This window comes from Lepisosteus oculatus, chromosome 1 (genome assembly GCF_040954835.1).
Source record: "Lepisosteus oculatus isolate fLepOcu1 chromosome 1, fLepOcu1.hap2, whole genome shotgun sequence".
Classification (NCBI taxonomy): domain Eukaryota; kingdom Metazoa; phylum Chordata; class Actinopteri; order Semionotiformes; family Lepisosteidae; genus Lepisosteus; species Lepisosteus oculatus.
The window spans coordinates 77059831-77076177 of NC_090696.1; the positions used below are offsets into that span (position 1 = coordinate 77059831).

The 16347-nt window shown below is 39.1% G+C and overlaps 1 protein-coding gene across 1 annotated transcript in view; it reads right to left on the reverse strand.

The window, feature by feature from the left end:
* The window catches only part of tusc3 (tumor suppressor candidate 3), a 74776-nt gene extending 58668 nt beyond the window's left edge, over positions 1 to 16108 (reverse strand). The window contains exon 1 of the mRNA XM_006630117.3: positions 15980 to 16108. Coding sequence (XP_006630180.2) covers positions 15980 to 16081 — 102 coding nt within the window. The 5' untranslated portion in view covers positions 16082 to 16108. The remainder of the gene's footprint in view (positions 1 to 15979) is intronic.
* Positions 16109 to 16347: the final 239 nt, after the last annotated feature.

Sequence of the window (16347 nt, forward strand, 5' to 3'; positions counted from 1 at the left end):
CTCAGCAGAATATTCCATCACATCTTACACTACAAGGTTGGCTATCTGAAATAACTCTATAATAAAGCACAGTTTTACCAAGAAAGGAGAAAAGCTGTTGCAAAAGTGGAAAGGGCAAATTTTGAGACGGCACGAACACAAAACCAGAAAAAGAAAATGAAAACTACTAGTTCTGTTAAAAACACAGCGGGCAGTCTTCAAACTTAGGCTCCAGAACTTCTCTCCAGAAATAAATCAAACACTACGTTTCGTTTTAGAAGCGTTTCAAAAACTCCCTCAGGCGAAATTATTATTGTTGAGAAAAAAGCACAATGGGATACACACCAGATTATGTGGGATTTACATTTGCTCAGTTGATTGCGTTCTGAGAATGCAATTAAATGTAAGCTGCCAGGTGTTATGATGGAGCTTTCAGTTTATCACTAGTCAGGCAAGCCTATTGTATAAAGCTTCTAACCCTGATTAAGATGCACGCACAAATTTATATGACAAACTCAAGTAGACGTAGAAGTGTTTCAACCATGACACCATCACTCTCTGAAAATGAAAGATCAAAGTCCAATTAAGTACGTCTGATTTCATGTAAAATGTAAAACGCAGACCCGGCGATATACTGGGAAAGCTCACACTGTTAATAAACCTCTTTCGATTGAATGAATGTCTGCAGGATTGCTACGTTGTGTCTGGAATGCCATTACCTGGTTCCATATTTTTTCAGTGCCAGAAACAACAGCAGGGGAATCACCTGGCTATGTCATGTCCAAATACTTGACTGTGAAACTTATCCAATAGGATATCTTCCTAGTCCAGAACTGTGGGACTTAAAAATCATAAGAGACTTCCTTTTTTAAATTTTAAACAAATCCTAAATTCATTACTAAAATGCATCAAGCTGTCACTGGTAAGAATTACCTTAAAAAATATTATCATTTTTAGTGTGCTGGTTTGGAAGGCACTTTAAATGGTCCTTTATGTGACATTAGTCACATCACACAACAGTGCACCCTGCTGTTTTTGTGTTGCTAATGTAACAGGAGTGATCCAAACTGGCCTGCAAGAATATTAAAAATGATTGGCTTTAGAGTTCCTAATGGTTGGACATTTAAAACTGACTGGAGTTAACTTGATCTCACAACAACAAATCCATCTTTCTGAGATCATTTTCAGACAGGATGACCAAGAACGAATAAGAAAGACACGCATCTTAATCTTAATCTCTCAGGCTAATACTCAGCAATCAAAAAATATAAGAAGGGAAAGTTAGTCGAAAACAATAAAAAAACCAATCACTGAATGACTTTCAAGTGGGAAGCTACAACTTGCTCAACAGATGAAATGTTGTGTCTCTTCATTCTGTTTTTCAGCATAAAGTTAAGCATAACTCCATAACTTGCTCCTCTGTATGAAATAATTTGCACCACACAGCATTGCTGAACATACGAGGTCGCTGCATAATAACCCTACACTTCAAGATCTCTCTGTCCTGCCACGCTGCCAATCAGCGAGAAGGACAAGCACTTGTACTGATGAACTCTGACACATCACGCTCACTGAGCATTCTTCAGTTCATTACAACAGCCCAGAAAGATCGGGGCTCCAGATAGAAGCAAGCAGACAGTTTAGTCACTGTAACTAACATTTTAAAGATGATTAATACAGAAAGACAAATACTGAGACACACAGAAGAAAAATGAAGCTCTCAAGTTCAATATGAAACCATGTTAGCCACAATCTTTAATTCCTTTCATGCTAGTTGAAACCTCTGTAATAATCTGAGTTGAGACCTGAGAATATTCTGTGAGCCAATCTCTCAGACATCAGACGCAATATTTAATGTGTTTGTTCTATTTTCTACGGTAATTAGTGTTTGAATCATCTCTCAGATGTAACTAATATTTTACATTATGTTTTTGAACAACTCTGATAAGAAAAAGGAAGGCATCAGTCTGAAATCTGAAAAACAAAACTATTTTGAACTGTGTATTATGGGAAGACAATTCAGATCCGATAGTGATGCAGTAACCTGTGGCCTGAATGAGCACTTGCAATATGTTTTTTTTATTTGTAAGGTCATACTACCTGTGGTAACTGTACTTACTTATGGATGGTTAAACGTTTTGATATTCAGAGACAGTACAATATGATAACTCGATCACCGTGTTCTTTTTATTACAAACAACAGTTGCCTGTTGCTAAATATATCACTTTCTTTCACAAACACAGAATTATTGCCTTTCTCGGGGAAATCTACAGAACTATGGTGAATTTATTTGAGGTCTTTTGCTCCTCATGTCAAAAGAACTCTAATTCACAGCAGCTGAAAATCTTTAGAAAGTAAGGCGCTCTGACAAGAACGCTCTAAAAAATGTCTCAAATCTGCTGCACTGCAATTAAAAACCAAACGGAGTCTGCACACATGAGCAATAAAAAAGCAATTTGCCATGTAATGTCTTTTTCACTCCACACATGCATTTTGAATACAAAAAAGTATATCGGCTTGCTTTAGGCTACTGATGGCTCTCCATAGCACATAAAGCAGACATGACTCAAGTTTGCATACACATTATTATTTTTTTATTTTTCAAATGATTGTTTTTACAGGCTCTTCTGGACAGCGCTTTGTGATGGGTGCATACAAAGGCACGTTTACGACTGTGTTTGATATTGCTGTTACAACTGGTATTGTTACTGTTGTTGGGAAGCTGCATCTGAAACAGCCCATAAATTCTAATTCATTGTATTCCTCTTAAAAAAAACTCAGAGAATCCCAAAAGCTTTACGTGCACAAGGGCGATTCCTTTATCCACCTCCGAGCGCACAGCGCTGCTTAGGTCTTGCCTGCAGTGGAGCAAAGACTTGGGGGGCTCTGGGCTCTGGACCTGGGACAGGGGGGCTGAGGGTTCAAACCCCAGGTGGGACAGTGCTTTTGCCCCCTTAAGCAAGAGACTCCAGTCCACACTACTACAGTAAAGACACTGATGCAAAACATGGGAGCCCGGAGCTCCTCTGAGGGACACCCCTGCCCACAGCAGGAGCTCCCCTACTCGCGCCTGTCGGGGGCGGCCTCCTCACTCTGCCCCTGCAGGACAGGGTTGCTATAAAAGCCCGGCACGGCACAGGACGTCTCCACCATCGCCCATCTCCGTCCAACGCACAGAATATCTCCAGCAGTGACGGATTTCATCAGGTGCCTTTTGTTTTGCTTTTTCTTAGTCATTGCTAAGGTCCCTACCTAAGGACAACAGCATTTGCATGTATTATAAAGAACCATCAATAACACAGCTAGTAAACACCACCACATCTGAAAAATGAAGCACAAGGGAATAATACTGTATCTCTCTGGGGGGGGGGAGTAACCACCCAGATCATTTTCAATAATTCAACAAACAGCTCAGGTTCAACAGAGAACAGGGTGAAAACCAGAGTGGAATTGATCTGTTCTGCAGACAAAAACACTTTTCAACATGTTCTCTCACAATCCAGCTGCACCCTTGTCAATTTCTGCTTTTCCTGTGGGTTTTCAGCCCAAGGAAGTGCAGGGCTACAACTCATTACATGAAAACTGTACAGCAATATTATCAACTAGGTCACACAGAAAAGCTCAGTGTGGAGCTCAGTGTTGTAAGAATAGAGACAATTTTGTGTTGTTTTTATTGATCTTTACATCAAACCCAATGTTTACTTCCACAATGAAGGCTAGAACTGAATGTAGTGCGCTCGTCTTCCAAGAATCTACTCTCATAATCTTATGCAAATCACGGCATCTATTTAATCTATATTTAGTCACAATAAACTCAGATATCTTATGTAATAGTTAGCCTTTGCATTAACTGGATGGGTTAACAGAGGAATTAACAATTGAGCATGAGAATATGGAATGAAATAATGTCTGCTTTGACATTGATGATGAGATAATTAACTCTGATTAAAGCAATGCAGACCCTTCAAATGTACTGATTTATACCTTATACAAATTACTTTTTCAAAGAAGCCTGTGCATCAATAATGCAAATCTAATTAAGCAATCAGAACTTACCTTCACATCCATGAATTACATTATTATCTCGTAAAAAACTCTTAAGGACAGCATTTACTGTAGGTTTTCATACTGCAAGACTAAAGAAAATATTTCGGCACACAGCATACAAGAAAAAAAGGAAAAGATCCATTTAATAAAGGCATTTCAGGATGTATATCTGCATTCACGTCTGGCATCGGATCCAGGGAGCACTATGAGCTCATGTGGTTATATGAATGGTCGATGAATTGATGGAGAATTTTTACTTTATCAGCATGAAACAATTTCTTCTCATACCGCTAAAACAAATCAAGTGGCAAGTGGCCACCGAGTGATCACAAGTCTCCATTTGCGAGAAATGGAATTCAGATGCAATCGCAAGGCACATAAATAAAAACAAAAGAACATGAGAAAGGTTACACTCGAGAGGACCCACACAGCCTATCTGGCCCATTTGGTTGTTACAGTAGTATTCAATGGACCCAAGGACTTCATCCAACCATTTCGTATAAGAAACCAGCTTCAACAAGATGACTGGGTACCTTGTTCCACACTCCCACTACTCTTTGGGTAAAGAAGTGCCTCCTGTTCTTAACTTTAAAACGTATTTTCCACCTGTGCCCCTTGTGGTTCGTGTTTCACTGTTTTTTTTTGGAAGAAGCCCACCGGCGGGGAGGCACGCTGTCAGTGCCCGTGAGGCTTCTGAATACTTTTAAGTCTTTTCTGTTCAAAACTAAAAACAAACTCGGTTCCTTCAGCACTGCGAGTGCGGGATGGATCCTTGCGCTCAGGAGCAACAAGAGCCGGTTGCTCTTCTCTGAAACGATTCCAGAGCAGCGATGTCTCTTCTTCAATGCGCTGACCAAAACTGTACACAATAATTATACAGCAGATGATGCCTTACCAGTTTGTTAGACAATTATACAATTTTAACATAACTGGATTCAATCCTGTGCTTTTACCGATGTATCCCTGTGTTTTGTTCACCGTTTTAATCACTTCCGTTCATTGTCTAGAAGATGTAGATGTGTCAACCTCACAAACAACATACAACAACAACATAAAAGCCTTTTCGATGAGCAGCCTCTCCCAGCTCCCATTTAGTATTTATAACTTGTGTTTTCACTACCTCCATGCAATACCCTGCACTTGTCTACATTAAACATCATTCATGTTGAAAGCAAGGCTCACCTTTTCATTTGGAGACCATTTAACTAGTGACTAAGTGACTATTACTGTGCACAGTTGTGCTGTACACCCACCCCCACACTGAACATCTCTTCAGAATCTCTGCCTGTGTCACAAAGAAGCTGTTACTGTAGGGAATTCCATCCCAGTCTCTTCACAAATTAACATAACAAATACATATTACTAAAGAAACGTGAACAAGGGGTTTAACCTTTTTCCAGCCACACTGAGCTGTGTTTGCTTATGAAACAGCCACTATAAGTAGAGACGCCAAAATCAAAACCGTCCCATCATTAGATGGGATAATTAAAGCGAAAATGAACTATTTGCTTTTTATATTCTGTGCTGCATTGAGTCAAAGGTTTTCTCGTTGCCTCTGAAATTATGCCAAAAATAAATTAATCCATTAACTCGCTAATGAAGAGTGTGTTTTTCCCACAAATCCCTGTAATCGAAAGTGAAGTTATTACTTTCAGGCAATGTCAAATAAATATCTCCGGAATAACAAAATAGTGTGACAGGATAAAAGAAACAGGTTATATAACACCATTCTGTCAAAGACAGTTCACTTCATTGGGAAATCTTCATGGAGTGCCATTGGCAGAATTACTCACTGCATAACTGATCGTTCTGCTCCAGCTGTGTCCACATGGCTAAATATATAATAATGTCTCATACTCAAAAATCTATCAAAATGTTATTACAAATCATTACTACAGTTATTACTTATTACAAATTCAACCAGGCTTCAAAGGAAAAAAAGCAAACACTTGTTTTATGAATAAAACTAAAAGTACTGTTTGCTTTCTGTACAAACAATGCTCTCTTGTATTATTTAAGATTATTGTTATACTGAATATCATAATACAGTATGGCATGTAGCATATAGTATTTAGTATATGCAGTACTGCACATCAAACATCCTTTTTTAAAATCTTATTCTTGCCTATTATGAAAAGCTGTCCATCTAAAGACTAACTAAAAATCAGTGTGCAATTATCACTTACTGTATGCGCACTGAATATTTTAAAGAGCATTATGGAAAATTCTTAATTTAAAAAAGAACAACAAACCTGCTATTCACGAACCCACAAAATCCAGACATACTTTATTATATTTCTGCATTACTGGATGCATCACTTAGTCTGTACCGGTTTTCTTCCATCAGATCGACATATGCTCATTTTTAAGTGCCAAGAGAGTCTTTGTATATCCTACAACATAATAGAATCCCATTTCTGGTCAGTGAACCCATTGCACTTATCAGACAACATCTTGCAGAACCTTTTACACATTCTTTTACACTGTGCTAAATCCATACTGTCAACACAAGGTGAACAATGAGTCTGCAGCTCTTCCAAGATAGCCCTCTCAAGGAACTGAGCAGTTACTTAATTAATCAGAAGACACGTATTATTTTTGGAGAAACATCTTAAAAGGGGAAATGTGACAGCTGTTAGACAGAAGGGGACAGAACGCGCCTGTCCCGCGAGGGAACAGCTGTGTGCTCCCAGCCCTGCCATGTGCTCCGTCATCCACTGGGCACAACAGGTGGATGAAGAACAAGTGTCTCTTCCCCACTGGCAAAACCTGGGAGATCACAGAATGTGTTTGCAAAGACTCAGCACAGCGTGTTTAAGGACATCCAAGTGATGAAAGCACGGAGCACCCTTATAAATACTGTGTAGAAATGCACTGCATGTTTAACGCCTGATTTGCCCTAGATGTCAATAAGGTACTAGTATTTCCTTGGATTTGTGTAGTAGTGCTCATCCCAGGGGATCCCAAAGCACTTCATTATACAGATAGGAGGGAACTCCTGTTCAGAGGTAACACTTCTGGTTTTACCATGCCACTGGTGATACTCTTGTTTTGTTTTCTTCACTACACGACCAATAAATTGGATGCATTTGCAACCCTTGTATGGCTCTAAAATAGAGCGAAAGAATGAGTGGAAGAGACAACACCTCTTGCTTTAGAAAGTGTTGTTGCTAGCAATCGCCGCGTGACGTGCCGCAGTGAGAACAGACGCTTTTTCGTTTCACGGCTCTCAATCGTGCAGCGCTTCCAAGCAGCTGCTCTTGGAGAGGTCAAAATTATTTCGGCAGCAGCTGGATAATTCTGGATTTCTTCTTTGTTGAAAATAATAAAACCCCACCTTTCTTCAAGCACACCACTTTCTTTAGCGCCTACAGTACAGTACATCACTAACTCAAAGATGACAACCCCAGCCTTTCACAAGACCACTGGAAAGTTTAGATGCCGCTGAGACACAGCACCTCATGTCCAGTTATTGGCTGTGAGGAGTCTGAGGGCTTCTCCTTTTCACAGCAATGAGCTAGTCATGCTGCTTTCTCAAAGACGGCTCTTAATTCCTTCCTCTGACCAGGTGAGGTGGAGTGGAAACTGCGTCGACCTGGGTGCCAGATTAAGCACGAACTTCCCAAACAGTCAGTCTGTCTTCTCCGCCAGATACTTCTTTTCCCTTTCCGATCCAATCCCTTTTGCTCTTTCCTTCGGTGGTGCACCCACGTGATTTCTTTTCTCCCCTGCTGACAGCCCTGTGTGTCCGGTTATGCAAAGCGCTGGGCTTTCTTAACATTTCCCCCCAAACAATACTGTTCTGTGACAAGAGTAATTAGAGTTACTACACACAATCGCTATTCTTTATCTCCTTTCTTGGAACTGAAGATTAGATGTAACAGAATGAGAAGCTAATTGGCCCTTCAATCTGCGAGCTAATCACTCCCAGCCTCGGGGTTGCACTGCCAGCTGAGGTGCTGTAACTGTACTGCACTCAAAGCCCAGCGTAGGAGCCTACCGTTCCTGGAGAGCATCGAAGTAACATCTTCTACAGTTACATGTTCTTTTAAAAATGATAATGGACGATTTAGCTACAATCGCCATTCTGGCCGCTGTTTAGGAAACGGATTAGGCCCGATATTCCCCAAACATATTTAACATATTTAATATTAACATATTTTGAACACCTCAATTTGGCAGTTTAACCAAGAGATGCTTTGTTTCAGAAACAGCAATATCATACCAAAGAATATTCTCAAATAGTACTTTGTTCATCATCACATCTGGTAATCATAGGGTACGAATCGTCTTTCTGTGTTCGGAACTGTAGGTCCCAATATTTATGGGCATTTCTTGGAAAGAGTAGGGTGTTATCCCGGTGTCCTGGCCTTTTTATAATCCCCATCTCTGACCTGGCTTCATCACTCTGCTCTCCTCCCCACTGAGAGCTGGTGTGTGGGGAGTGTACTGGTGCATCATCCAGGTGGGGCTGCACACTGGGGGTGGAGGGGATCCCCATTTCCTGTAAAGCGCTTTAAATGGAGTGTCCAAAAAAGCGCTATAAGATCACTTCACTGGCCATATACAATTTCTTGCATTAGGAATTTGTCTTTTCGCATACCCCAGCTTGCTCTCCATGAGACACACAGGCACACAGATGAGGAGAGAGAAGCTTGGGGTCAGAGCACCGGGTCAGCCATTTATACAGCACCCCTGGAGCATCTGAGGCTAAGGGCCTTGCTCAGGGGCCCAACGGAGTAGGATTCCTCTGCTGGGTGCGGGATTTGAACCGGCAACCTTCCAGCCACAGACACAGATCCTGAGCCACAGTGCCACCACTCCTCCCATATCCTATACTATTATAGGATTACTATTTTGTATTTCTATGAAGCAAACATTCCTTAGGTTATTGTCTTGCAAAAAATAAACTTGCAAAGTTATAAGGAGAAAATCTCGATCTTGTTTTTTATTCCATTAGACCACATCTCCAAACAGTGTAGACAATGTATGCAGTAAACCAGCACTCGAACTGATCTAAATTCAGGAATTTCAGAAACAGGAGAGCCGTGGAAGGAATTGCTCTCTATCTAATTAAATTGGACAGTGAGAAATCTATTACCCACACAGTTCAGGACTCTGCAATGCATGTGTGACAGATGGTATATATCCTACAAGTTTAATAAAATCCCAAGGGGGCCCTAAGTTTATCTAAAGCAAGATCAGTTTAGCAGTAAAAGTTATGTGGTATACTGCAGGCCACAGCACCGCATATAAAAATAATAAGCAATAAATGAGAGCCTGGAAAAAATCGTAATTATCGTGCAGTAACAAATTCATGCTTTCAAACAAATGCAGCTGTTTTGATATTTTGAATAATCTGTTTACAGGAAGGGTAATTTAAATTGTACTCATTCGTGGTACAGGAACTGAAAAAAGCTTTAAAGACATTGAAAACACCGTTAAATCTTAGTTCTACCTTATGTCTCATTAGGATTAATGAAGGGGGGGGGGGGGACTTTTCAACCAAAGTGGCAAACCAGCTACAGCTGGCATAAAGAGCTCATTAACACGCAAATATCTGGCAGAAAAGGAGCAAAGAAATACTTGCTTCATAAAAGCACGTACTGGTGAACATGAATGCACTATGGAGGAGACTGGAGGAATCGCTGCCTTCACACCACAGCTGCATTAAGAGCATGGCCTTGTGTTGACAAGGCTGTCAGTGCTGTCCTTCCCTGACGCTGCCCCCTCAGGGCTGTGGAGCAGTCTCCCAGCTCACACCTGATCTTCAAGTCAGTGAGCGCGTTCACATCCTCCCTTCAAACTTTTGCTTAAAATATATATATATAATTATTTTTTTTGCTTGCAATTTGTTTTACTGTAGAGTGCCTTGAGATGATGTGTTAAATAATAATTAATCCACAATCACAGTTTTAATTAAAGTAATTTCTCCAGATTGTCAAATCAGCTATTTTTCCAGATGCCATCTTCAGATGATTGATGTTTATTAGAGCAGTATTTATACTTAGCTGAGCATTTTTTCTTTCCTATTTTAATTACATCTGTCCACCTGTATGATTTTTTTTAATTACACCCTGCATCCAAAAAGATCTCAGGAGCTGCACACACAGGAGGGGACCAATGTCATCCAACACTGAAGTACAGCCCCACTTAGGAGACACACAGCAGCCATTCTGCACCAGGAGGTACGTTAGAGGAGTGCAGGTCTCCCCAATAAATTCAATGTTGGGGCCACTTAATTAAGGCCAGATTGATAAATGGAAACTTTTCATCGTTATGAAGGCCAGAGTGTTGATTGCAGGGCCAAAACAGCGGAGCAGATGACCGGGGTTCACACGGCGACTCTTCCAAACAGTACCAGGGGGATCTATAAGAACCTCAGGGTGGAAGCGTACAGATCACAGAAACAGTGATCTAGAAGGAAGAGCATCACAAGCAGGTCTACAAACACCAGTTTTTTACTTAGCTGCTGAGACGTGACTTGACCAGGCCAGAAGGTGGAAACTTCAACATACCACATTATTTTCTTAATCAAAACCCTGTGCCTGTGTTATTTTCAATCTCGATGAAAAAGTAGTTTTATAAGTCACATTGGGTGGTAGAGCACACTTTTCTATTTTCTGCTCTGTACACATCTTTACTTTCATGGAAATATTTGCACAATAACGCAGATGGATTCCTAAAACACATTGATTTTGCAAGCTAAAGTCAAGATCAAAGTGGTAAAAAACAGGCAAGTTACAGTCATTTTTGGCAAAAGAGAAAGATTTCACTATCTGCAAGCAATTTTATCTCCTTTGAACAAATACTTTTAAGCAGAGATTTCATCCGTTACATTTTGTCTGAAACGCCCCCAACACAATGTACCATCACAAAGCAATCAAATACAATCTCAGAGAAGAACTCGATGGCGACAAGTCACCTTCATGTTAATTAGCAGGAAGAACATAACAATGCCAGTTTCTAAATGAAACAAACAGCTACTTCATTTTAAGAACTCATATCATTCATAAGGATAAGTCTTATACTAAATAAAAACATGATAAAGAAAGGATGTATATTTAAAGACCTAGTGAATGTGAGCAATGTGTTCACAACTCTTGTTTTTCTTCATCAGAAACAGAACTATAATGTTGATATAATGTGTAGATGAATTGGATGTAAAAAAATAAGGGGTGATAATTCTATAATTAAAAACCTTGAATTTAAAGCACAGAATGCACAGACCAAATCCTTTAAAAACTACAATCATAACAGCTTACCTGAACTAAAAAAAATCATTAATGATTACAGCTAATGTGTCAGAGCAAGGAAAATGCACATCAGCTCACATCCCATGAATTAATGGCACACTTCAACCTATTCATGGTTTTACGTTTTGATTACAAGTCACCTGAAATAGTGATGAGCACAGAGAAGTACAGCAAATTCTTTAAGGTGAATGCCACTGGTCAAAGGCTACTATGCACAAAAACAGATCCAGAACCCCAGATTACAAAACTATTTCAATCTGTTTGCTTGTCTAACAAGACCAAACAGACATTTGGTGGGTGTTTAGTATGCTGCTGTAAATGAGTGAGCAAATTCCCAACAAATTAAATGCCAAGACTTATCACTCCATATAAAGTTTTCATTTACTTTACTGGGTAACAAAAATTGGTTTGCAAGCTTCTGCAGGTTGGATGAGAATAAAGACAAGACTTAAGCTCTCTAAATAAGAATTCCATGAGTCTATCATCTGACACATTAAAACGGCAAAAAAGCAGTAATTCAGAAAACTGTTGACCTTTGACCTTTTTTTTAACTTTACCATTATAAAAACCATTAATCGAGAGAAAAGGAAAGCATAAAAAAACTCTTCTCGTTTACCTCCTAATTACTGCTTTCTGTTTGCTGTATAAAAACTTTATAGATTTAGCCAGAACCAGACCTGAAACTATTAAACATTAAAACAGCTTGCAAATGCTTTAACATTCTCTCTTTTTACTGTTCACACAGGAAAGAGAAGCACCTTTAATAAAGCAGTAAAGTCTATCAGCTTTGGCAACCCACAGACACTGAAAATCGTAATGTCTCATAATCTGGTTATATTTCATCAGCAGCATTTTAGACCATCACTGCATCACTGTTTTTGTAAGAATGTTGCTCATAGCCTAACAAAACTCTACAGTACATGTAAAATAAAGCTTGACAGCTCACTAGAATCTTCAACCTTATAATTCTTTTAAACACTCTTGAGTTCTTTTTTTGACCATACAGATGAAAAGATTGCATTCATCAATTTTCCGAACTAAATTAATTGCTTTTATACAAGGAACTGCACTGCAAGTAATACAAATCCCATTTACAGGAAACAAAGAAACTCAGATCAGAACAATCTGTCTTTAATTCCATTTTGCAGACACCAACTAAGCTTTTAGTCTTTTTGCTGTCACGGGCGGTCCACTGGTGAAAACCGAACAAGCCTCAAGGTCAGATGACTTCATCATACAGTCAGCCCCACTTAAACATGCATTTTAAACCTGAAATCTAAGATATCAGTATGCCTTACCAAAGCTACACTTACCTGCTATTACTGAGGGAAAACTACTGAACTGGAAATAATAAAGTTCCCCTACAGACCAAAGGTGTACATTACAATGAACAACGTCCAAGACAAGCAGGCATGTTAATCCTGACGTTTGGTGCCTTTCTGAAACAACACAACATGAAGTAAGTTCCTTTGGGATCAACACATTAATTAACACCTTTAAATGTTCTCAAAGGTGTAGCAGCACAACATTAATTAGGGATATCAAAGTAGGAAATATTAATTATTGTACATTTATATAGCAATAGTATGAAAGTCAGAATAATCAATTGAAGTATACCAGCGACAATATCTTCACGTATTATGTTCTTAAATTTGGGTCTGCTGCACCAAAATAAAACCACTTGCCACTCACTCAAACCACAATCACCCGTCTCTGAAACTAACAGAAGGGGCGAGTGTTGTGGATTAAAAAAGTAAAACTTCATAACAGGGACAAGATAACTTATTATCTATAATTATATTATCTATAATTAGAAATTCTTCTTTTGAGTAAACGACAAGCTGCATCTTGGGTGGAGAGGTGGCTCTGTGGCTCAGGATCTGCGCCTGTGACTGGAAGGTTGCCGGTTCAAATCCCGCAGCTGGCAGAGGGATCCTACTCCATTGGGCCCCTGAGCAAGGCCCTTAACCCCAACTGCTCCAGGGGTGCCGTACAATGGCTGACCCTGCACTCTGACCCTAAGCTTCTCTCCCTGTCTGTGTGTCTGTGTCTTCATGGAGAAAAGCTGGAGTATGTGAAAAGACAAATTCCTAATGCAAGAAATTGTATAAGGCTAATAAGGAAACATTATTATTATATTACATAATTATAAAAGTTTCCTGGTAAATTACTGGAACTTTTTTTTTTTAATACAAATCAGGCACACAACTGTCTTGACTTTTTAAAAAGCCTAGAATTAAAGGTGCCTAAATGATTTTTTCCCACCATGAAAAGCACTTTACTCCATCGCTGACACCGCCTTTTATGGAAAACAGCAAAAACATTCGAATGCAAAGAGACTGTCTCTCATCCTGCAGGTCCCAGGACTCTCCAGTTATGAGTATTGGGAACTCACAAAGGTGATGGCAACCAAGGGGAAGCAAAATTTAAAGTGCTGCTTCACTGCTTTATCACATTTCAATTCAATATCCTGCCCCTCCACTTCCCCGCAGAGACTTGGGGCATCTACAGAGGTCACTAAAAGATTATATTTTCTTGGAAGCAGATATTGAACTGTCCTTTCAGTCCCTGATGTTCAGTAGTCTTTTTTTACCTTGTGTCCTAATTTACATATCTCAAGACACAGAGAACATGGTGTGGAAAGAGTGGGTTGTTGGATTTTTTTTTCCCATTGGAAAAATGATTAAAGTGAACTCAGGCAGCCCTCTGCCTATGACAAAGTGCATTCTAAAAGACAAAACAAAGTTTATATGCTTAGGCATACGTGGCTTCAGTGAGCAGACAAACCAAAAACATCTCTTGACAAGGAGAAACTGTGCTACTAAGAATGCCAAATGGAAAGAAAATACTGTATCAAATGATATCAGATGAATGCTATTTGCCCTTCAAATTATTTTTTATTAGTCTTACGCCTTTCACATGTTATTTCTACTTATTTCAGAAAGAATACTGCAACTTGAGTCTTGAGAACTGAGTAAAAAGCTGTTGAAAGCGTAAGGAAACAGACCTGCCGCAAATAATTTTCATTAAGGTTCATCACTCCCTCTGCAAGACCCCCACTGCTTCAGTGGAAAGCATAATAATAAATTTATTGCATTCCCTCAATTGCTGCTTACCATACTACACATGGAAAAGCTCTAAATTAAAACATCAATCATGGAGGTGTTTTCAAGACAGTATTTAACTGCCAGACAGAATATATCAGGTGTCTAAACACTAAGCCTGCTCTCAGCATGGAGCATCTGTAGCAGAGATGAGAAGATGGAGCAGGTGAAAGCAGTGCAATAGGATGTTATGTTCCATATGGAAATAACTATTCTGAACTGGGACTGTCAAGCATCGCTCGAAGCATGCGGATGAACCTGTTAAAATGCACAACATTTCAAGATAAAAATCTCTTCCTTCTCCCTTATCTTCCCAGTCCCCTTGTTTTCAGAATCAGTCACAGATAACTAGAAAAAGCACCTTCTGATGATCTGAAATACAGTAACATCTGTGCATTTTAAAATCCCTAACTGGTGATATGGGCTACGGTATATTAGGCTTTTATGGATAAAACTATGCAATTATAATAATAATAAACTTTACTTTATATAGTGCCTTTAAAGGTGGCTTCTCAAAGCACTTTACAGAATGACAACAATACAAAATACACAAGATATGCACCCTATTCAGTTTTCTTTATCACATAAAACGGTAACTGCACACATTACCTGTGGATGTTAAGATGAGTATAACAGCCATAATTTATGTTTATGTTTGTATACTTTTTTTTTTAAAAAAGGATGGATTTATTTATCTTATTTGCCTTCTTAAAAAAATGAATGTTCAACATACATGCAGTAAACGTATCATTGTCTTTTGTTTTGTCCTTGCAATTGTAATTCGTTTCCCCCACGTTCAGCTGACACTAAAGGCTGTAGAATACACCAGCTTTCAGGTTTGACCACAATGCAAGAGGACACAAATTTGGAAATATCAGGACCTTTGCTAAGGATAAGAGCATAAAAAAGCACAGTGCTTCATGCAAAGCATTCTCTAATTAAATGGTTAATAGGGAGCATTTTACATACAGCACAACCACGAATATCCTTGAAAAACAACCAACTTCAAACTTCAGTACACCAGCAAAATGTTGACAAAAGCTGTCAACACCTTAGATTGCAGCATCACTGTGAGATTCTTCATTTCTCTTTTCTTAGCATACACAGGAATTATGATTTTTATTTCAATGCAAACTAGGAAAGCGTCCATATTTACAGTAAGTTAACCCACAAGGTCTAGCAGTCAGCAAATGAATATTTTATCAGCATGGGCTCAGGCTTTGGTTATGCTTAGAGATTAATATTTTTTTTGCCACCCAAAGATTTAATGCAATGCTTTAAACAGGGCTTTGTTTTGTAACAAAGCTCGTGGATCTATCTTTAGTTTTTCCGAACACAACTGCTGTGTAAAGATAGAGCACAGGCCTACAAAATGCAGTACTTGTGTCACGGAGATTTAAAAATGAAACAGAAGCGAACAATTCTGTGGAAGAACAGTGGACATATTAATGGCGATAAAGGAGTGAAATAAAATAAAACACCGTCATTGCATATCACTCAGCATCAGTATCACAATGAATAAGGGTGGTGCTATTTGCTATTCCCTTTTATTATTTTTAAAACATACGGAAAAACAAAACATCTGTCTGTACCTCTTTCTTCTTCTGTCCTCCTCCTAAATGAACACATAGTATCAAGAAAAAGAGGCATGTTATTAGCAGGTGAACACAATATCCTTGCTTTGCAGACGCCATGTTTAAAGATGCTCATGTACACACATCCCTTGCTCCTGACTGGTTACAGTATCGTCCAATAAGTTGCGTCTGTTGGAGAATTGTGGGTATTGTAGTTTATAAAGGTCAGCTAAAATGAGCCATGCTTTGGTTGCATGTCAGGACATCTGTATTGGATGAAGCGGTTAGAAAATGGGTGGATGTCAAGGCATATACTGTATAATTATCAGAACTACTGTATGTACTGGGGGCATGCACTCCTTTTGACGGGAACAAATTTAACAAAG